Raw genomic sequence first — 20,098 nt, 5'->3', positions numbered from 1 at the left:
GACGGTCGGCAGAGGCCTAGGAACTTGCTACCTCTCTTGTACAGCTGAGCTCCCCCCCCTCCTCCTTCTCTCTCCCCTAATCCTGATCCTGGTCAAGACGGTTGATTGACGAGGTATGAAACCCATTAGCGGGTTGATTCTTGGCGCCCACCGTCTGTCGAGTCGCTTCTACACGAGCGCCGCCTTTGGTAAGGCTGATCCGACTCCTCTCCACATCCTCGGCAACGGGCTTCTCTCCCTGTCTCGGCTCGGGTCTTGTTCATATCTAACCTTGCCATCTTGGAACGTGATACGACGCAGAACGTCCCGTATACTTGACCATCACCGCACTCCTCATCACCAGCATCGCCCTCCGTCTCCGATCGGCGACACGCGACCGACGACAGGACTCCCTCGAGCCCCTGAGCCCGGCAGACGCCATCACAACCAGCAACGGCAGCAGCGGCAGCGGCGGCGGCAACCGTTGGCGTGATATTGTGCGACGAGCCAGGCCCCAATTCTACACCCTGGTGGCCTGCTTGGTTCTGCGCACTCTCCTCTTCGGACATGTGCTGTGGACGTCGCAGTGCTCGCGGCACGGCATCGAGGCCTTGCTCCCCGCCTGCGTCGTCGTCGTCTACTACGTCGCCCCCCACCAGACCGTACGTCTGCCGGGCGCGAAGCCCGGTCTCGACCATGTCACCCCCAAGGCCCGGGGCCCGCCCCCCTCCATCGTCGGCTACGTCGTCCTGGCCGCGGCCTGGGCAGTCTCCGTCGGGTCCGCGCTCGACGCGTCGACCATCCGCACCGGCACCGCGTGCCCTAGCGGATCCGTCCCGTGGCCGCCGACCCCCCTGCTCCAGCTGGCCATGTGCGCCCTCGACGCGACCGTCGTCGTCTACCTGTGGCGCGTCGTCCGCCTCGGGACGGCGCAGGGCTACGACGTCTCTCGCTTCCTGAGCACGACGTTTGCCACGGCCGCCGCCGCCACCGCTCTCGTCTCGTCCCTCCCCTTCATCAGGGAGCCGGAGATGCTGTACCTGCTCGGGGTCAACCTCGTCGAGGTGCGCCACGTGCTGCTGGACGCCTTCTTCGCCGCAGCCGTCATCCTGTGCGCCCTGGCGCTGTCCGGCATGGTGCAGCCGTGGACGTTGAGCTTCATCGCGTCGGGTCTGGGCCTCGTCGGCTCGCGCATCCCGGACCTGGGCCTGAACCCGCTGCCTCCGCCGTTGGACGCCGACGCGCTGACCAGGACGTCGTGGGCTCTGGCAGCGCTGTCGGGTGCGCTGGTGTTCAGCTCCAGGCCTCCCGACGACGCGCGGCGGGCATCCACCTCCGCATTCGTCCACGGCGGCCTCAGGGTTGCCTACCTGGGACTCGTGACCGTGTGCCTCGTAGCCGCGAAGCTGCGACCGCTGAACGCCGTCGAGACCACCCTCCCGGCCGCGGTCAACGGCCTGTTCCGGGACGCAGCGCACCACGCCGACCGGTGGATGGAGGACGCGTCCCGCAGCCAGAGCATGGCCGACGCCGTGGCCGAGTATCGCAGGCGCTACGGCGTGCTGCCCCCGCCCAACTTCGACAAGTGGTACGACTTCGCGCGCGCCCGCCGCTCGCCCGTCATCGACACCTTTGACCAGATCCACGTCGACCTGCTGCCCTTCTGGGCCGTCGACCCGGCCGAGATCCGCCGTAGCACCGCCCACCTCCTGCAGTACCCGGACCTCGACGTCGGCGGGCTGCGCATACGCAGGGGCGTCGTGGAGCAGTCGCCGCACGTCCCCGGGACTCACCGCTGGATGCTCGACGCCATGGAGAGCATGATCGCGCCCTTCGCCGAGCACCTGCCCGACATGGACGTCGTCTTCAACCTCGGCGACGAATGCCGCATGGCCATCCCCTTCGCCGACAAGCAGCGGCTCCTCGCCAGAGCGCAGGAGACGCGGGCCGCCATGGCGCAGGCGCAGGAGACGTCGTGGAGGGACAAGGGCAGGGCCGACTGGCCGACCGAGTGGCCCGCCGTACACGTGTCCAGCAGCGGCGGCAGCGGGCTCTCCCCCCACTTCACGGGAAACCTGCGGAGGCAGCTCTACTACGGGTGGATAGCCCCGACGTGCGCACCCGACGCGGCGGCGCACGCCACGCGCTGGTGGGACAGGGGCACGGCGTGCGTCCGGTGCCAGGCGCCGCACTCGGTACTCACGGATCAGGGGTTCGTGACGGGCCGCGACGACACGGTCGACGACCTCTGCCACCAGCCCGACCTGGCCTACCTGAGCGGCTTCGTCGCGGCCCCGACGTCGGCCACGACCAAGAGGCTGCTCCCCATCTTCAGCCAGTCCCGCGTCGGGGGCTTCTCCGATATCCTCTTCCCCTCTCCGTGGAACTACGTCGGTAAGTCGCCATACGACGAGTCGGACGACGTCGACTGGCCGCACAAGACCAACGCGCTGTTCTGGCGGGGGTCGAGCAGCGACGGCTTCACCTTCCACGGCTTGTGGACGGGATTCCAGCGGACGCGTCTGGTCAACGAGGGCAGCCAGCAGCCGCCGTCGCCGTCGTCGTCGGGTCTAGGGGTGAACGTCTCATTTTCCGGTGACATAATCAAGTGCCACGGGGGCGACTGCCGGGCCCAGCTCGACACCTTCCGTCGATGGGGCGAGACCATGCGGGGGTCCGAGGATGCTGCTGCTCCTGCTCAGGGTGACTCGTCACCCTTGCCTGAGCGTACACCGTTTGAGGACAGCTGGAACTACCGCCACCTGATCGACATGGACGGCGCCGGCTTCAGCGGGCGTCTGATCCCGTTCCTCCAGAGCAAGAGCCTCGTGTACCGCTCCGCGCTGTTCAAGTCGTGGTTCGACGAGCGCCTCTTCTCCTGGCACCACTACGTGCCCGTCGACGTGCGACTCGGCCGTGGCTTCTGGTCTCTGGTGCGCTACCTGGCCAGCCGCGGCGACGTCCAGACCATGGGCAGCACGGTGAGCCAAGACGCCGGCCAGACGGGCGACGATATAGCCCAGTCCATTGCGAGGCGGGGGAGGGCCTGGGCCCACAAGGCGCTCAGACCGGATGACATGCAGGTGTACATGTTTCGTCTGCTGCTGGAATGGGGACGCATTGTAGACGATGACAGGGAACAGCTTGGTTACGGAAGCCCGGGTCCATGATGTGTCCGACTGCTGTTCAGAGAGATGAGTACGTGTGTATATGTACGAGTGCTACATGTACGTGTAGGTATTCAAGGGGAGGAGAGGAAAGAGGAAAAGGGGGGGGGGGGGGGGGGCGGGGTACAAGAGTAATGATATCACCAGTAATTAAACGAATTGGTACATATATGATATGAGAGAGATTAAAGAAAAAGGACAACTCCAAAAATAGGAAATAATAAAAGAAAAAAAAAGAAAAATTGTAGAAAAAAAAAAGGACGAAAGAAAGAAGAGAAGAAAAAAGAAAAAAAAGCTTAATATCGCGTGATGAGATCCCTGCTGTCATCGTTTTGGAAAAGACAAGGGCAACGCCAGGATTTTCTAGTCTTTACTCTCAGATTTCCCTCGATTCCAATTGGCTCGGACTGGACTTCGCCTCCCTCAGCCGACACTTACATGTATGTGAACTAAACTCATACAGATACTTCCGACGATCCATGAGACACCTACTTTCCCTCCTAGCAGGAAAAAAAAAATGAGACGAAAATGACACGGACGCTCTCTACACCTTCTTTTCTTCTTCCAAGATGAGGGAGGACAGAGAGACGTGGGTCTGCGTCGTATACAGATGATGAAACTTGGCATGAAGAAATCGTACGATGAGGCTTGCCAGCGGGGTTCCACGGAGATGATGGATGATGGCGGTTGAGTTGCACACAGACACACACATGCGAGGGAAAGGTTGTCGTTGTTGTTTTTTTTTACCTCCTTTCTCTGTGTCTCTTTTTTTTTTTCCTTTTTTCTTTTTTTGCCTCTTGTACCCTATGATTACTATGTGCTGACCGGTTAATACACAGCCGGGTTAGTAGGAGGGATAGTAACGGCACAGGATGGGGAATGTTCGGAGGTGTTTTGGTGATGTTACGAATAGCAGACATCGTAGTACTATATATACTGGGTATCCTTTCCTCGTCTGTTCTCAATGGCGTTCCTAGAGGAAGAAGAAGTTTGATAAGTTTGAACGACAGGAAGATCTATATCTATATCTATAGATATATATCTATATATATATATATCTATATATATATATACACATACATATATTCTAAACATATATGTATGCATACAAGGTATCATCAGATATATTACCCCATAGAGCCTAACATGTCTCTCACACAACAAGAGTTGGCTCTTATCAGCGCCTCGGTACCGATCCTCCGGGACCAAGGTGAGACCATCACACGTACCTTTTACAAGTCCCTCCTAGACTCCAAGCCCGACCTACACAACTTCTTCAACTCGGCCAACCAGGCCAATGGCCGTCAACCGCGGGCCCTGCTGTGCATCATGCTGGAGTTCGCCCAGGCGCCCAGCCACCTGTCAGACCTGACGCCGCGCCTGGAGCGCATATGCAACAAGCACTGCTCTCTGGGCGTCGAGCCAAGCCAGTACCCCCTCGTGGGCAAGTACCTCCTCAGCGCCTTCGCCTCCATCCTCGGCAGCGCCTGGACCCCGGAGATCGAGGGGGCCTGGGCAAAGGCCTACGGGCTGCTGTCCAACATGTTCATCGGCAGGGAGGCCCAGCTGTACCGCGAGTTTGGCAGCTGGAAGGGCTTCCCCTTCATGCGCATCGTGCGCAAGGTGACCGAGGGCGACGACGCCGTCTGCTCCTTCTACCTGGAGCGGCTGGACGGCGAGCCCCTGCCGACCTTCGTGCCGGGCCAGTACGTGTCGGTGCGCGTCGAGGTCCCGTCGATCGGGTACCTCCAGGCGAGGCAGTACTCGCTGTCCGACGCCCCGGGCGCCAAGTACTACCGCATCACGGTGCGGCGCAACCAGGGCCTCCTCCGGGACTCGGGGTGCCCGGTCAAGTCGCCGCCGGGCCTCGTGTCCAACGTCCTCCTCGACCGCTTCGAAGTGGGCAGCCTCGTGGGCGTCTCCCACCCGGCCGGCGGCTTTGGCTTCGACCCCAGCCCGTACAACGCCTCGCCCCTCGTCCTCGTCTCTGCCGGTTCCGGCGTCACCCCGCTCATGTCCATCTTCAACTCGGTTATGAGCGGCCTGGGCGGCAGCAGACGGCCGGTCAGCTGGGTCCACTTCGACGCCGCCACCTCTGCCAAGCTCCCCTTTGAGGACGAGATCAAGGCCGTTGCCAGCGTCAGGCACACCGTCCAGGCCAAGTTCCTCCGCGGCTGCGCCTTTGCCGAGGAGGAGGACCAGAGGGAGTGGAAGATTCGCGCCGAGAGTCTGCGTGTGGAGCTGGGAAAACTGGATCCTGACCTGATGCACTTCGACAAGAGCGGGGCGGAGTATTACCTGTGTGGTCCGACGAGGTTCGTCCGCCACGTCAGCGCCTTTCTCAGGGACACCGGCGTGATGGAAGACAGGATACGCACAGAATGGTTCGCTACTGGGAGTCTGAATATGACCGCCTAGAGAGACAGTCACGGGGTGATCTCAATCTTGTATATATTAAGCACGCCTATGGATGTTGGAGTATGAGGAAAAAAGAAAGAAAAGAAAAGCTCGAATTTTGCACGATGTGGCAACCCAAGATTGTACGGCTGGGCAGCCAGAGGCTGCTGCCACAGTCACATCTGCAGATATGTAGATAAACTTCATATATAGATCCTCTCTCCTCGCAATCAATCAATCAATCAAGCGCCGAGACGCACATGATCGACCCGGGACGTATCAGCAGGCAGACACCACTGTATTCACGTCTGCAGGACATCGTGTGTTGTCGCCAGCAGGAAGCACGATGAGAGGCATCTAGGGTAGAAGCCGTCGGTGATGTCACCTGCTGTACCTGGCACGTGGCAGATGAGCATGACGAATAGCGAAGAGAAAGGAAAGGAAAAGGAGGAGTTTAGCTAGAGAGAAGATATCAATCGATGCTATTCCTTTGCCTGTTGTATTTCAGAAAAACAGGATATGCACCATCAACTCTGACGGGCTGATGCTGCTATGCAGGGCCTGTGTGAAATGTGATATTTGTTTACATGTGCACAGGTCCCACGGGGTGGGAAGCCGCAATCTGCCCACCTTGAACCTCCCTTGATCTCAGACCACCGCCATCTCATCTCTGAGCCACCACCAACGTCATCGTTATCGGACTGGAAATATACAATATCGCAGAGCCCATCCTCCTCTGCATGCACATCCGCCTCTTGAGTGGCTCTTCAGGTCCGAGCTGAGCTGATCCACGCCCGGAAGAGCTCGGCAAACATGAGCCTCGACCTCAGGCACATTCCCTGCCCAGCTGGCGACACCTGCACTGCCTTCCAGTGCATCTTTGGCCATGCGAAGGACAAGGCGCCCGACGTCCCAAAACCGGCTGAACCAAAGAGACCAGAGGCACCGCAGTTCAAGGCAAACACTATAGCCGCAGCCGGTCAGGCGGCAGCGGCAGTGACATCAGCTGACCCCCAAGGACCCCCAAGGAAGCGGACCAAGGTTGAACACAGCGATGCCGTGCCTCCTGTCCCGCGACCATCTCTGGCAAAGACCAAGACGCCATCATCATCTTCATCTTCACTGCCACGACCGGCATCACCGCCGCGGTCCCGTAAAGACATCACGGCAGCATCGAATGCCAAAAGGCCTACTGCTGCCAAGGTGGTCAAGGCCGAGTCTCTCAACCCACGACTGATCAAAAGCTCCCCCGCCAGCCACGAGATCCGTCTCAAGCTCGTGCGCATGCTTCACGCCGAGTACACACGACTGAACCGCGAGGTGGCAAATCAGAGCAAGGCAGCAGGAGGTGATGGTGATGCGGACAAGAAGCTGGTGCTGTCGGACCAGGAGCTCATCACCATGACGCTAGACGACGAGACGGCCATCGCCGTGGGCAAGTCAGCCGTGTACACGAACGTGATGAAGAACCGCGTTATGCAGTACAAGAGGATGAATGCCACGCAGTGGAGGGAGGAACGGAAGAAGAAGATGATGAAGGAGGCGGGACTGACCCCGTCGACGGTGGAAAAGACCATCGAGACGGGGCTCACGCCTGCCCAAGAAGTCGAGGTCCTACGAAACATCATCACCCCGATCGACAGACTGTCCAACCACGGCTACGTGCCCGTCGTGCCGTCGGACGAGGCCGTCAAGTCGGCCCGCGACGGCAAGGAAGCCGGCCACGGCTGGGAAAAGTGCGACCGGTGCCAGCAGCGGTTCCAGGTATTCCCCGGCAGGCGCGAGGAGGACGGAGCCCTGACGTCCGGGGGCGAGTGCCACTTCCACTGGGGCAAGGCGTACCTGCCCGGGAGGTCGAGCGAGGGCAAGGCGTCGCGACCGTCGAGCAAGCGGTTCGTCTGCTGCGGCGAGGCCGTGGGCGAATCGACGGGGTGCTGCACGGGGAGCCACCACGTGTACAAGGCCAGCGACGGCAAGACGCTCGCCACGGTGCTCAACTTTGCACCGACGCCGGAGAACGAGGCGGTACCCGACGACAGGGCCGTCTGCTTCGACTGCGAGATGTGCTACACCGTGCACGGCATGGAGCTGGTACGCCTCACGGCCGTGTCGTGGCCGGGCGGCAAGCCCCTCCTCGATGTGCTCGTCCAGCCCCTCGGGGAGATACTCGACCTCAACAGCCGGTACTCGGGCGTGTGGCCGGACGACATGGCCCGGGCCAAGCCGCTCAGCGTAGCCGAGGTGGCCGCTGCGGAACCCAAGGCAGCGAGGGCGGTGCTCGCCGGAGAGGACGGCGGCGGCATACGCATCGTCTCGTCCCCCGAAGTGGCCCGCCACCTACTCTTCTCCCTGATCAGACCCTCCACGCCCCTGATGGGTCACGGGCTCGAGAACGACCTCAACGCCGTGCGCATAGTCCATCCCACCGTCGTCGACACCGTCCTCCTGTACCCGCACAAGGCTGGCCTGCCCTTCCGCCACGGGCTCAAGATGCTGATGGACCATCACCTCAACAAGAAGATCCAGCAGGACCAGGGTCCCGACTCGAGGGGCCACGACTCAGCCGAGGATGCCAGGGCTGCCGGGGACCTCATCAGGCTCCGGGTTGCCGAGGAGTGGGGGCGCATGAGGAGGGCTGGGTGGAAGGCTGACGGAGAGAAGCTTGCGCCTCCGCTGCTCTAGTAGTAGGCCGGTGGTGAGGGCGGAAGCGCGAACTCGCCGAGGACATGGGCACATACACGAACGGTGCCTTCCTGCAAAACGTTTGGTTTGGTCCCAGAGGTTCTCATCATGATATGATATAGCATGGTCACCAACGTGGGGACGGAGCGGCGGTCTGAGCCAAGATGGAAGAAGAGAAAACGAGGTACAAGGCCAGAGGAAAAAAAATAATATATTGGCGATCTTCTTTTTATTGCGTGCGTGTGATTTTGTTTGATTACATGGGACCGAAGGTCATCTAAAAATACAGCTTGACATCCTTTTTTTCTCTACATGGGAGGATAACACACATCCCATCAGTGGGATGAGTTGGGGGGAGTCGGTTCCTGTCACTTCTTTCGCCTCTCCCTCCATCTCCTCGGGTCGAAAGGCTTGAAGGGCTTTGAAGGGCTTAGGCACGACCGACAGATAGGAGGTACTGCCCGCCCTTTCCGTTGCCTCCGGAGGGGAGGTAGGCGACGTTGGGATTCGAGGCCAGAGTCTGGGCGATCTCGCGGCTGGCCTCGATCTTTCGGATCTGGATGAGGCCGTCGCCCGACTTGGCGACGGCCTTGGAGATGGTGTCTGCGCTCTCGGCCTCGCCCTCGGCGCGGATGACGTTTGCCTGGCGCTCCTGCTCGGCCTTCTCGACGATGAAGCGGGCACGCTCGGCGTCCTGCTGGGCAATCTGCTTCTGCTCGACGGCCTTGGTGAACTCGCGGCCAAAGGTCATGTGGGTGATGGACACGTCCTCGAGGGCGATGTTGAACTCGGCAGCGCGAAGGGTCAGATCGTTCCGGATGCGCTGAGAGACGGCCTCGCGCTGGGTGATGAGCTCGGCGGCGTCGAACTGGGCCACGATGGCCTTGAGGACTTCGTTTCCGATAGAGGGGAGGACACGCTCGTCGTAGTCGGGTCCGAGGTTCTTTTTTTATTTTAATTTTAATTTTTAGAGAATGGTTAGTTGGACATGTTCTCTCTCTCTCTTTTTTTTTTCTTTAAATTTCTTCTTCTTCACTCTCCTTCTCTCTTTCATAAAGAGAATTATGAATGCAAGTTGATGGAGATGTGTGTGTGTGAGAGAGAGAGAGGAGAGAGAGAGAGGGGTAAATACCTGGTAAATCTTGGGAAGCTCCTTGACATTAGGACGGTGAAGAACCCTCAAGGTCAGGCTGACCATCTGGAGATCCTTGCTGCCCGTAGTCGTAGAGATGCTTCTCGGCTTGGTGCGAACGTCAAAGATGATGCTCCTCTGCAGCCAGGGGATGAGGAAGTGAGTCCCCTCGTTGACGACCGTGTCCTTGACTCCGGAGAGGCGGTCGAAGATGACGGCGCGCGTCCCGCCCTTGACGTCGAAGATGGACTGGCTAGCCAGGAAGGCTCCGGCCGTCGCGGGCACCGCCATGCGGTACACCAGGTTGAGTGCCCTCGCTACTCCGGCCATCCTGTCTTTTGTCGTTGGTCGGGAACTGGACTGGGGAGGCAATCTCGGTTCGGGTTCGAATCGGTTCGTTTATATCCGTTCACTTATCGGGAGCCGGTCGATGGACGGATGGATGGATAGACGAACCGAGCACAGTGGAAAAGGGGGGAGGTCGGCGGAGGTCGGCAGATGTCGACGGAGTTGATGGGAGCAAGAGGTCAGTTTTCTCACCTGGAAGCGGAGCTCTCTGCTGATGAGGTAACGAGAGTAATAATCCCGTCGTTCGGGCGATTGCTGGCTCTTGTCGGGGTAAATTCGGGTAATCAGGTCTTTTACGTGTACGGGTACGAGTCGACATCTACACCAGTGATGTTGTCGAAGGGAAACTTTCCATGACGTTTTGGTAAACTTTTCAAGACGGTTGATGGTGTCGTAGGATTACAAAATAATTCTTTCCTTATCATGTGGATAGCCATTGATGGAAGAGGGCTCCGGTCAATCTCAGGAATTAGGATCCTTGGGCGGCGCTCCTTCAGAATCACCATCAGACATCGTAGCATCTACTCTGCATATTATCAAGTACGAGCAGATGACGATGACGGAGACTGGCGGCACCGCCCTATCGTTCCATCAGAGCTATATAGTATGTAGGATCAAGAAGACTGAATCCTGTCCTGATCTAGGTTGCTATTCCGAAGCTGCCGGTGGTGAACAACACGCAGCTATATCGAGTCATCAGCGCCAGTAGCCATAGGAGCGGAGCACCAGCATCGACGATTGAGCAATTAAATAAAAAGACATCCCAATCAGCATCTCAATAACGGAAAAGTATCGTCGGTGCGATGTAGTCTTATGAGAGGGGTAGGAGAGAATCCGTAAATAAAATGCATGTTTCTTCAGTCGTCGAACGGCCCCGAGGATGTGGAAAAAAAAAACCATGTCCAGAAGTGCTAATATAAAACCCGCAATTGGCTACAAGCCGCTCATTTCTTCGACCCGCACGTGACCGCGAATTTGTGACAACAAGCCTCTGGTCCCGACCTTGGCCGAATTCCCTAGGAAACCTCTCTACTTGTACGAGCACGCATCCCGGGCCTCAGACTACGACGTTCAATCACCACCCTCCCCTTTTCTATTGCTATTACGCAGCTCCTCGACGTCGGTCGAACAATACATCAGCAATCATGCAGCCTACGCAGATTCGTCTCGGTGGTGGCCATGCCGACCCCAAGACTGGCCAGTGAGTTTGCGACCCAAATCCCAACAACACCCTTCACCCCCCCCCCTTTGCCGTGATGCGGGTTTTCAGCGGCCGGGTTCTATTGAACTCGAGGAGGGCCAGTTTTGGCTGACGTGAATGACCATCTTAGCTTCATCGGTGGCTGGGGCTCTCTCGGTGAGTTACCATCATCTTCTCGATCTCGGACATGACAATCGACTTTTTTCTCTTCGCCTTCGCAGCTGTGGAGGGGGCGGAACAGCATCGACCAGACCCTCTCCCCCCCCTCCCCCCCCTCCTTCTCAGACCGAAAGACGATGATTGGGAAAACACGACAGAATGGAATGACTGACAGTACCATTGCAGGTGGCATGAACAAGCAGAAGGGTATCGTCCACTGGGGTCTCTCTCCCAACCGTCAGAACCCCTTTGCCGGTGCCGTCCACGACGCCATCTTCAACACTTTCCGCCGCACCAAGTCCCAGATCTTCTACTGGCTGCCCACCATGCTCACGGGATACTACATCATGAACTGGGCCACCGACTAGTATGTCTTTCTGTTTATTGTTTCTTTCCTCCCCGCAGCCACTCCGTGCGAGAATCCCGACCCACGCTGACCCGCGGCCGACAGCAACCACTTCCTCCAGTCCAAGGAGGGCCGCGCCCTGCACGCCGACGATGAGGAATAAGCGGGATAATACTGGCAGACTTTCTGCTTGGAGGGAGGAAGAACTACGACCTGTTCGAGACTACTGTGTAAAACTAAAACTGAGCACCTTACTAGACCTGGGCAGCTGCATACTGCGCCTGCCTAATTGATTTTTCTTCTTGGAGAAAACTGAATCAACCAAATTCTTTTTTGAACGCGTAGATATTCTCCAGGCGATGTGAACTGAGCGTTTGGTTCTACGGCTTCCAATCGCTTCCCAAGTCGGGAGAAGAAAGAGAAAACACCACGTTCGGAAGTGACGGTTGATATGCGCTCCCAAACCACTGCAATGCGTAGCTAGTTGGAATAACTGCAAACGGACTGTTGCTCGAAACCTAATTGAACAGTCACTGAGGTCTTGAGAATCGAATTCCTACGTAGACAGATGATAATCAACAGATGCTGCTACCTGCTCATCTTGTCGGCGATGGCACGGTACGAATACTCGTAGAGGGGGGAAAAAAAAAGGCGCGGAGATCACGTGACTCACTACCAGCGGGACCGGGGAATGGATCATGAAATTTTCGGCTGCCGCTGAGAAGCGCAAGGCTAAAAAAAAAAAAAAGTTGTCGGAAAACCTGTGTTTTGACGAAATCGACAACCTAAACAAACATCAATTTCAACAAACCAATTCGCACCAAGGATCTCTCCCCACCAAACGAGACTCCTTTTCTTTCTATCTTGAGGGGGGAAAACTGAACGCTCGATAACAAAGACAGAAACACACAAGCAAAATATCCAAAAAAAAAAAAAAAAAAAAAAAGGACATCGACGACCGATAGACCGCAAAAATGGCCGCCGAGAAGCCCGAGAAGAAGGAGAAGAAGGACAAGAAGCGCAGCGACGAGTCGGGAATAGGAAAGGCCAAGAAGGACAAGAAGGATAAGAAGGACAAGAAGGACAAGCTCGCTGCCGCGGCGGATGCCCAGATACAGCAGGACGCCGCCGCCGCCGCCGCCAAGTCGGACAAGAAGGCCTCCTCCAAGAAGGAGGAGACAGTCGACGACGACTCCGAGGTCGACTCGCCCAGCGACGATAAGCTGAGTGGTGTCCCCATCGAGAGGACCGTCGTCCCCTTTGCCGTGCCTCTGGCCGATGACAAGGGTACCAAGAAGATTCACAAGACGATTCGCAAGGGTAAGGTTCTCTCTTTCTTTCCTTTTTTCACCTCTCTCTCTCTCTCTCCCTCCCACACAAACACACAAACACGCACACACACAGAGGGACTACGTAGACTGACATTTCTACTTCTCGGTACCTTTTTTTCAACACAGCCGCCAAGAGCAACACCCTGAAGCGCGGTGTCAAGGAGGTGGTCAAGACCCTACGCAAGTCGGCCGCCGCCTCCCCCGGCAACACGTCGTTCCCCGGCGTCGTCATCATCGCCGGCGACATCTCCCCTCTGGACGTCATCTCTCACATCCCCGTCCTGTGCGAGGACCACAACGTGCCCTTCATCTTCGTCAGCTCCCGCGCCGAGCTGGGCGCCGCCGCCAAGACCAAGCGTCCCACCAGCGTCGTCATGATCATGGAGAAGCCCGAGGGTAAGAAGGCCGGAGCCGCCGCCGCCGACGTCGACGAGGACTTTGCCGAGTCCTACTCTTCCCTCGTCAAGTACGTATCCAAGGAGCTGGGCAAGCAGGCCTTCTGGACCAAGGGAGAGTCGGCATAAAGCAGGGGTAGAGGGGGAGGAGAGGGCAAAGACAGAGACAAAAACACAACAAAAAAACACCATGAAAGAAAAAAGAGGTCATTGTCTAGACAAAAACAAAACAAAACAACACAACACACGAACAAGAAACAGGAGGGAGAAGTTTTGCATGGATGTGTGTGGTAACCTCTTTTTTTTTTTTTGTTAGACATATAGTATGATGTTGCGGTGGCGGCGTTTTTGGTTTTCCTTTTTGTTTGTTTGTTCCAATCTGATTGATAACTTCTCGGCAATGGAATTGAATTGGAATCAGGAGAAAAAAAACATGTTTTGGCAACGGCCACGAGTTGAAATGCACCGTGACTTGGACCGTTGGAAGCTGACAACATCACAAGAGGGAACTACATCAGCAGAGCTTCTGCCTCTGTGACAAAGAGAAACAAAGAGTTATCGGATGAGGAGAGATATCACACAAAAGACGAGGGAAAAAAAGATGGTTTCTTCTTCTTCAACTACTTCTGTTCTCGACTATTCTGTACAAGGTACACGATTCAATTCGACAGAGCAAATGGGCAGGGCAGCTCAGCCGGATCCCCCCTCTAGTTGAAGGGGTTGGTCCTGGTCCCCCACCACGTCAGGAAGACGGACAGGCCCACCGTCTCGAACAGCTTGGCGGCGACGTTGACGCCGACGGTGTCGAGCGGCCTCCTCTCGGACACGAGCTGGACGAGGACGCTGGGGGCCGAGGTGGCGGCGAAGATGAGGGCGCCCAGGTAGGCGGCCCCCTTGTAGCTCAGGGTACCCGTGGCGTTGATGAGGGCGCCGACGCCGTACGTCTTGATGCCGGATCCGACAAAGGTGGTGCCCCAGGCGACGGCGGCCGACGTGGCCTCCTTGGACTTGAGGAACTCCTCGCTCGTGTCGGCCTTCTTGGCGCGCTGATACGTCTGGCCGAAGAGGGGACCCAGCACGGCCAGCTCGACACCGTGGTTGAAGATGGTGCCGAGGGCAATGGCCGAGGGCTTGACGGCGGGGAGGTCTGCGATTGAGAGAAGTCGATCAGCATCCGAGACGATCCTATCGACTGAGAGAAGTCTTTCTTCTCGTTCAAACTCGTGAGAGAGAGAGAGAGAGGGGGGGCGAAGGGGGGGAGAGACGGAGATGCTTACACTGAAGGCTCATGATGTTTTGGGGGTGATATCCTGATAGTTGGATGGGGCGGATTGGATGGATGGATGGATTGATGGAGGGATGGATGATGGATGATGGATGAAAGAGAGAGAGAAGGAGACAAGAGAGAGACGGAAAGATAAAAGGAACCATCCAACTCGGACAAACCTATTTGTACCTGGCCATTCAGTCTATTACGCAACTCCCCCATTAGTTCCAGACCTCTGCCCTTCGTGTCCCCGATTCCCCAATCGAGCTCCCATTCTCCTCATCAGCCGTCGAGATGATGTCACCGTTTTCTCCCCTTCCCCTACCATCCTGGTGTCTCTGACGTTGACGAATCCGGAGCCAGCAACTGAACCGAACAAGGGAACATTTGAACTTTGCAATACTCTCTTCCCTCTCTCTCTCTCTCTCTCTCTCCCTCCCTCTCCCACTCCCACTCTCACTCTCTGTCTCCCTCCCCCTCCCTCTACCACACGCATACACTGTCACACTGTCTCTACCTTTCTCTCCCCCTCTCTCTCCAATTCATCATGCCATAACTCGGTGAATACATGTACTCTCTGATGCCAAGGCAGCTTAGTACGTCCAGAAAGCTTGTTAGTAATCCTCGCCTCCAAAAGACTTTGCCCAGTACTTTTCTCTCTCCACCCCAATAAGACGCCAGTGGAACGTAAATGTCCCCCCCCCCCACTGGACACGGGATCTTGTGATTTCCCACCTCAGCTCTAGTGTATTATCTATCACACAAGTACGAGAGCACGGAGAGGTGGTAGATGAATGCTTGATCATCGGCTCTGCTGAAAAACAAGAAGAAAACGCCGTTCCCTGTTCCTTCCAGCTGTTTCCATAGCTTCTGACAAAGCCGACCGGACGAGCGGCACTGGTTTCGGCTTAGGCTTGTTCGATTGATGTTATGGTACAGCGCTTCCGAGACCGCACGCAGCTTAACAGGTACGCAGGCTCCCCGAGACATTGCACGCACCTCACAGGTCAGGCAGTCTGAGGAATGTTGCGAATCATACAAAACTTTGATCTCATCCATGTGAACCATCATCGTACTCTCCCTTCCCTTGTCTTACCCTGCAAGCCGTCCTCGGGCCCCTCTCAGACCTCATCCTTGGCATAGAAATCGTATGCTCCGGGTATGGGTGTGCGAAGCCATCACACGCCGAACCGATAGACAGAGGGAGGATATTGCGGATCGGCGACCGGAGCCGTGGCCGTCATTGTGAGATTCTGGATGTGAATGTGTTTACGCCTGTGTATGGGTGAGTGGGCGGGGAAGGGGGATGGAATAGAGAGCAAGAGGATGAGAGAGAGAGAGAGAGAGAGACGGAGACGGAGACGGAGACGGAGACGGAGACACACACAGAGAGAGAAGAGAGAGAGAGATGGAAGATACTGCACCAAACAAGTGTATAAAAATTCCCATGCTTTTTGTTTTCTTTTCCCTACATTTACACATGACAGGCAGACATTAAAAATAGAAGCCGTGTTTTATCGAACCCCAGTTTATCAACCCAGTGAAGACAGCCCTACACACACATACACACACACATACACAAACACAGACACGAATTGAACCAGCCCAACCGAGGCAGCGTAGCAGCCATCTCTATGCAGACGCAGCCGTATGTCCGTCTTCTCCTCCACGCAGAGCCAGGAGCGACCTCACGTCGTGAACGTACTGCAGTCCTTCAAGAAAGGGGATGAGATGCATCAAGTCGCTGTCTGTCGGGTCATTGATCCATCCTTGGATGGGGATGGAGTTGTCTGGGAGTCAAGCGTCAGCGAGGTCAGCGAGAGAGAGGAAGGGGAGAGAGAGAGGTGGGCGGTAGCACATCGGAGAACGTACCTTCGTGAAACATGTAGCTCAGCGGACTATTGTCGAGTATCATGACGCTGCTCAGGTCAGGCTCGACGGCGCTCAGGTCTTTGATGTAGGCCCCCTGACGGTAGGTGCAGTGCTGTCGGTAGTATCGTGCCGAGAAGAACTTCTTCTCCGACTCGAGCCAGTCGATGACCGGGTCGGCGTACTCCTGGACCGAGGCGGTAAAGATGACGAGGTTGAACCACTTGACGACGCGACGCAGGAACTCGTCGCAAAAGGGCCTCTTGTTGACCCAGTACAGAATGGGGTGCTGTCCGACCGGCTGACTTCCGCCGCCGCCGCCGCCGCCGCCGTTGCCGCCGCCGCCACCCATCCCCAGCGAGGCGGCGTTGAGGCGAACCTCGACCATGTGGCCGGTGCTCATCCGGCCGCCCTTGGACATGCTGTGGATCAGCGTCTCGTCGAGGTCGAGGATCAGCGTCTTGGTGGGCTTCCGCGAGGGCTCGATGTTGAGGTACGAGGGCTGGCGGCGGGGAATCAAGGGGCGGGGAGGGGCAGGTGCGCGGGGGTACTTTGTCAGGGCGGCGATGGGCGACGTGGGTGACTTGAGGTGGGCGGAGAGCTCCTCGCCGCCGAGCTCGCTGGCCCGGGTGCGGGCGACGGCCGACTGGGTCTTGCGGTGCCTGCGTCTCTCGAGGCCTTCGTCGTGGTTGAGCTTGATACGTATCGACTTGCGTGAGGGGCCGAGGTCGTCGGCCGTGTTGGCCGACTTGGATCGAGTATGATGCTGCCTCGCCGGCAATAACGACGGGGACGGCACGGGCCTGGCGTCTTCGGACTCGGACGAGTCGGACGCGACGGCGACGCATGAGCGCCTCGACGGCGGACGGTCCGCATGCGGGGAACGATGCGAGGCGTGGACGGGGTCGAGGTCGGACGAGGTATAGGGTTCAGGGTCGACGGCAAGCTTGTCCTTGGGAGGTCTGCGGAAGCCAAACAGGACCTTGATCTGCGCCCAGGGAGAGAAGAGGCCCTGATCGTCGTAGAAGCAGGCAATGAGATAGACGCCGGGGGATGCGAGGGTGGCAAAGACCCAGCGGATGGAGCCGATGATGCTGGATGTCAGACTTCTCGGTACCGAGTGCCACCAGCTGGAGCGTTTCCCGGACGAGGGCTTCTTCTCGCTGAGCAGAGGGGTGTCCTCGGAGACGCCATCGTAGTCATGACGGTCATGTTGTTGTTGTTGTTGATGATGTTGCTGTCTGTATGGTGAGTCGTCAATGGCGGTCCGGTGAGGGATGCTGGCATCCATGGTGTCGGCGTGCTCGTAGGACGACGACTCCTTCTCGCCGGCGGGCTCGGGAGCGGCGTCGGCCTCGTCGTCAGTGTGGGCGAGAAGGCTAGCAGGATCGAGGTTGAGGCTGTTGGATCTCGACTTTGTGGGCGTCGAGGGCGGCGATACGCGACTGATGATGTTGAGGGAGTTCATGGTCAGGAGAGGCCACAAGCCATGGGCATTGGGCGGCAGAAGAGTCCCGTGCCAGTAACAGGGACAGCCAGTCGCATCCGACGGCAGCCAAAAGGGATGGTATCACGCGCGACGTCGGGGAGGGTGGCCGACGCAGGGGAGGAAAGATGCTGTTCGATGAGAACTCTCGAGGAGAGAGTACTATGATAGTCTGGGCGAAGGTATTAGGTTGGATGAAATGTCGTGTTCGGGTGGCGTCGTCGTGGCAGGTGGTTGAGACGGGATGAAAACGAGCGTCAGGGAGGCAGTTAGAGTATTATAGTGACGTGTCACAGGTGAGGAAGAGGTAATATCAGAGAGAGAGAGAGAGAGAGAGAGAGAGAGAGCGTGCGTGTGTGTATGTGTGCGTGTGCGTGTGTGCGTGCGCGATGATGGAGGTCGTCGAAGGGATAGATAGAGAAGGAGAGGGAGGGATGGTCGTAGGAATCGTAGGTGTTTTCCGTCGCGATAAAGGAGAGGTGTCGACGAGAGGGAGAGGCAGTATAGGTCGGCAACCAGAGTCGCTCAAATGTTTGATGCGATCGCCATGCGGAAGTTGTCGAGAAAAGAGAGGGAGAGAAGAAGAAAGTCGAAGAGGAAGAAGGAGGGGGGTTTGCGTAGTGGTCTACGGGTGGGGGAAGGTGCACCAGTGCGACTTTTTTTCCCTATTGCCTCGGTGGTGGTGGTGGTGGTGGTGGTGTGTTTGAGTTGGTATGGATGATTGAGGGTGGATCGCGATTGACAGGGATGGATGGTCCTGGAGTGGTCTTGGACGGTCGGCCTCGGCGGAAGGTGTTGGAGGCGTCGAGCGGATGGTAGCGAGGAGTATCCGTAATCTGTACAGATCTGTAGATGCTGCTGGTGTTCTGTGCGGGAAGGAGTACGGTGATGGGTACGCTGCTAGTAGAGTGCAGATGCTGCTGCTCTGTATGAGCAGGTGGTATCGTGTACGGGGAGTACCGAGTAGAAATACAGGGAGAGGGAGTGGTAGGAAAGAGGTGAGCGGTACGAGATATTAATTGGTGGTGGAGATGACATGAGCAAGGGTTGACTCTCGAGAGGGATGAAAGGGCCTGGGAGCAAGGGAGCAGGGAGCAGGGAGCAGCAAATCAAAAGCAATAGGGGAGACGACGACCTGGGGCCAAAAGGAGCAGGGAGTTATTAGTTCCGGTGGTATTGTTAGTATTCATACTCAGTATGGATACTCCGTCTCAGCATTGCAGTATCGATACTCCCGTCGTACTCACTCGCAGTAGCAGTTCTCAGGCGGCACTAGTAAGTATAGTGTGATGCCACGACGGAATACCACTACGGAATACCACGACGGAATAGCACTCTTGTACCGTCGACTACTGCCATGATATATGTAGCAGCAATCCCTCACGCTCCGTAACAACAGCTGGCATACGCCACTACATGCGCATGTCGCATGCACATGTAGAGAAGGCGAAGGAGAGAGTGAGAGGTGAGAAGATACCAAGGCACGAGAACCCTCTTTCGTATGACGGTTTCACGTGTCGACCGTCAGGCTTCCCGATGGCTGACCAGGACCAGGAGTCGAGCGAGGCAGGCCATTGGCCGTGACGGTGTTCCGGGGGGCCGACTCGGCCTGTCATAGGCTGCTGCAGTGCATATTCCACTGTGGCCTGTTCCACTGTAACTTTCCGTCGAATAGGTCAGGTCGCGGTTTTCAGTACTGTAGGTACACATGTACGTACCGGGTCTGCTGTACAGGGTACAGGCAGCGATGTAGGTGACCTCTGGGCATCCACCGGGCCGCTGCTTGTCTGATGCTCTCTAGCGTCCTCTCCAGGCTGCCTGCATCCAGGGCTGCACATGTCCTGCACGGCTGCTGCGACTCGCTGCAAAACGCAACGGGGGGGGGGCCTCTGGAGAGCTCCAGCGGAAGGTGGAGCTTATCATGACTCCGTGTCCGCTTGTATACGGAAGGATTACGTTGATCGTACGGATAGTTTTATCGGCAATACGGAGTATGGTACGGAGAAGTTCACAGGTCGTCATTCCCAAGAGTATGATTATGAGGGGGAACACCGCATGCGGAGTAAGATGTAATACTGTACGGGTCAAGGAGGGAGGAAGATGAATGGAACCTGACCGGAAGATGATGATGTTAACGACGACTGCCAATAACCGCGTACTCATATGGTAACATCTGCATATGTCTCTCTCTCCACTGGATGAGATGCTGCTCTCCCTGCCATCCCCGATGTCGTCTGCAGTAATCCCGAGACCCGCCCAAGGACGCAGACCAACTGACAAGTCGATATATATCTACGAGCACAGATTAGTACTCCGTATCAGGAGCCTGATCACCTCGG

General features: G+C 57.1%; 9 protein-coding genes across 9 annotated transcripts; 5 read left to right on the top strand and 4 right to left on the bottom strand.

Annotated features, from left to right (window-relative positions):
- Window positions 1-115: 115 nt before the first annotated feature.
- On the top strand, window positions 116-3,149 carry GMORB2_3390 (CAP10; the record flags this gene model as incomplete). The annotated part of the gene is made up of 3 exons (XM_035465366.1): window positions 116-188; window positions 301-1,625; window positions 1,695-3,149. 3 exons carry the CDS (start codon window positions 116-118, stop codon window positions 3,147-3,149), a joined length of 2,853 nt encoding a protein of 950 aa, XP_035318631.1.
- A 1,326-nt stretch (window positions 3,150-4,475) lies between these two features.
- GMORB2_3389 (uncharacterized protein) lies at window positions 4,476-5,564 on the top strand (the record flags this gene model as incomplete). The annotated part of the gene is made up of 1 exon (XM_035465365.1): window positions 4,476-5,564. The coding sequence occupies one exon, from the start codon at window positions 4,476-4,478 to the stop codon at window positions 5,562-5,564; it is 1,089 nt and encodes a 362-aa protein (XP_035318630.1).
- A 792-nt stretch (window positions 5,565-6,356) lies between these two features.
- GMORB2_3388 (RNA exonuclease) lies at window positions 6,357-8,225 on the top strand (the record flags this gene model as incomplete). Its single annotated transcript, XM_035465364.1, has 1 exon — window positions 6,357-8,225. The coding sequence occupies one exon, from the start codon at window positions 6,357-6,359 to the stop codon at window positions 8,223-8,225; it is 1,869 nt and encodes a 622-aa protein (XP_035318629.1).
- Window positions 8,226-8,655: 430 nt separating this feature from the next.
- On the bottom strand, window positions 8,656-9,687 carry GMORB2_3387 (prohibitin 1; the record flags this gene model as incomplete). Its single annotated transcript, XM_035465363.1, has 2 exons — window positions 8,656-9,168; window positions 9,358-9,687. The coding sequence occupies 2 exons, from the start codon at window positions 9,685-9,687 to the stop codon at window positions 8,656-8,658; spliced, it is 843 nt and encodes a 280-aa protein (XP_035318628.1).
- Window positions 9,688-11,256: 1,569 nt separating this feature from the next.
- GMORB2_3386 (ubiquinol-cytochrome c reductase subunit 8) lies at window positions 11,257-11,433 on the top strand (the record flags this gene model as incomplete). Its single annotated transcript, XM_035465362.1, has 1 exon — window positions 11,257-11,433. The coding sequence occupies one exon, from the start codon at window positions 11,257-11,259 to the stop codon at window positions 11,431-11,433; it is 177 nt and encodes a 58-aa protein (XP_035318627.1).
- A 952-nt stretch (window positions 11,434-12,385) lies between these two features.
- GMORB2_3385 (H/ACA ribonucleoprotein complex subunit 2) lies at window positions 12,386-13,266 on the top strand (the record flags this gene model as incomplete). The annotated part of the gene is made up of 2 exons (XM_035465361.1): window positions 12,386-12,676; window positions 12,877-13,266. 2 exons carry the CDS (start codon window positions 12,386-12,388, stop codon window positions 13,264-13,266), a joined length of 681 nt encoding a protein of 226 aa, XP_035318626.1.
- A 578-nt stretch (window positions 13,267-13,844) lies between these two features.
- Window positions 13,845-14,427, bottom strand: GMORB2_3384 (Protein of unknown function (DUF1761); the record flags this gene model as incomplete). Its single annotated transcript, XM_035465360.1, has 2 exons — window positions 13,845-14,284; window positions 14,415-14,427. The coding sequence occupies 2 exons, from the start codon at window positions 14,425-14,427 to the stop codon at window positions 13,845-13,847; spliced, it is 453 nt and encodes a 150-aa protein (XP_035318625.1).
- Window positions 14,428-16,036: 1,609 nt separating this feature from the next.
- Window positions 16,037-17,741, bottom strand: GMORB2_3383 (uncharacterized protein; the record flags this gene model as incomplete). Its single annotated transcript, XM_035465359.1, has 2 exons — window positions 16,037-16,194; window positions 16,277-17,741. The coding sequence occupies 2 exons, from the start codon at window positions 17,739-17,741 to the stop codon at window positions 16,037-16,039; spliced, it is 1,623 nt and encodes a 540-aa protein (XP_035318624.1).
- A 2-nt stretch (window positions 17,742-17,743) lies between these two features.
- Window positions 17,744-18,949, bottom strand: GMORB2_3382 (uncharacterized protein; the record flags this gene model as incomplete). The annotated part of the gene is made up of 2 exons (XM_035465358.1): window positions 17,744-17,931; window positions 18,895-18,949. 2 exons carry the CDS (start codon window positions 18,947-18,949, stop codon window positions 17,744-17,746), a joined length of 243 nt encoding a protein of 80 aa, XP_035318623.1.
- Window positions 18,950-20,098: the final 1,149 nt, after the last annotated feature.

The sequence above is a fragment of the Geosmithia morbida genome (genome assembly GCF_012550715.1).
Source record: "Geosmithia morbida isolate 1262 chromosome Unknown scaffold_18, whole genome shotgun sequence".
NCBI classification, from domain to species: Eukaryota; Fungi; Ascomycota; class Sordariomycetes; order Hypocreales; family Bionectriaceae; genus Geosmithia; species Geosmithia morbida.
Note: the sequence above shows the minus strand (reverse complement) of the source record. Positions and strands in the feature narration are given on the sequence as shown.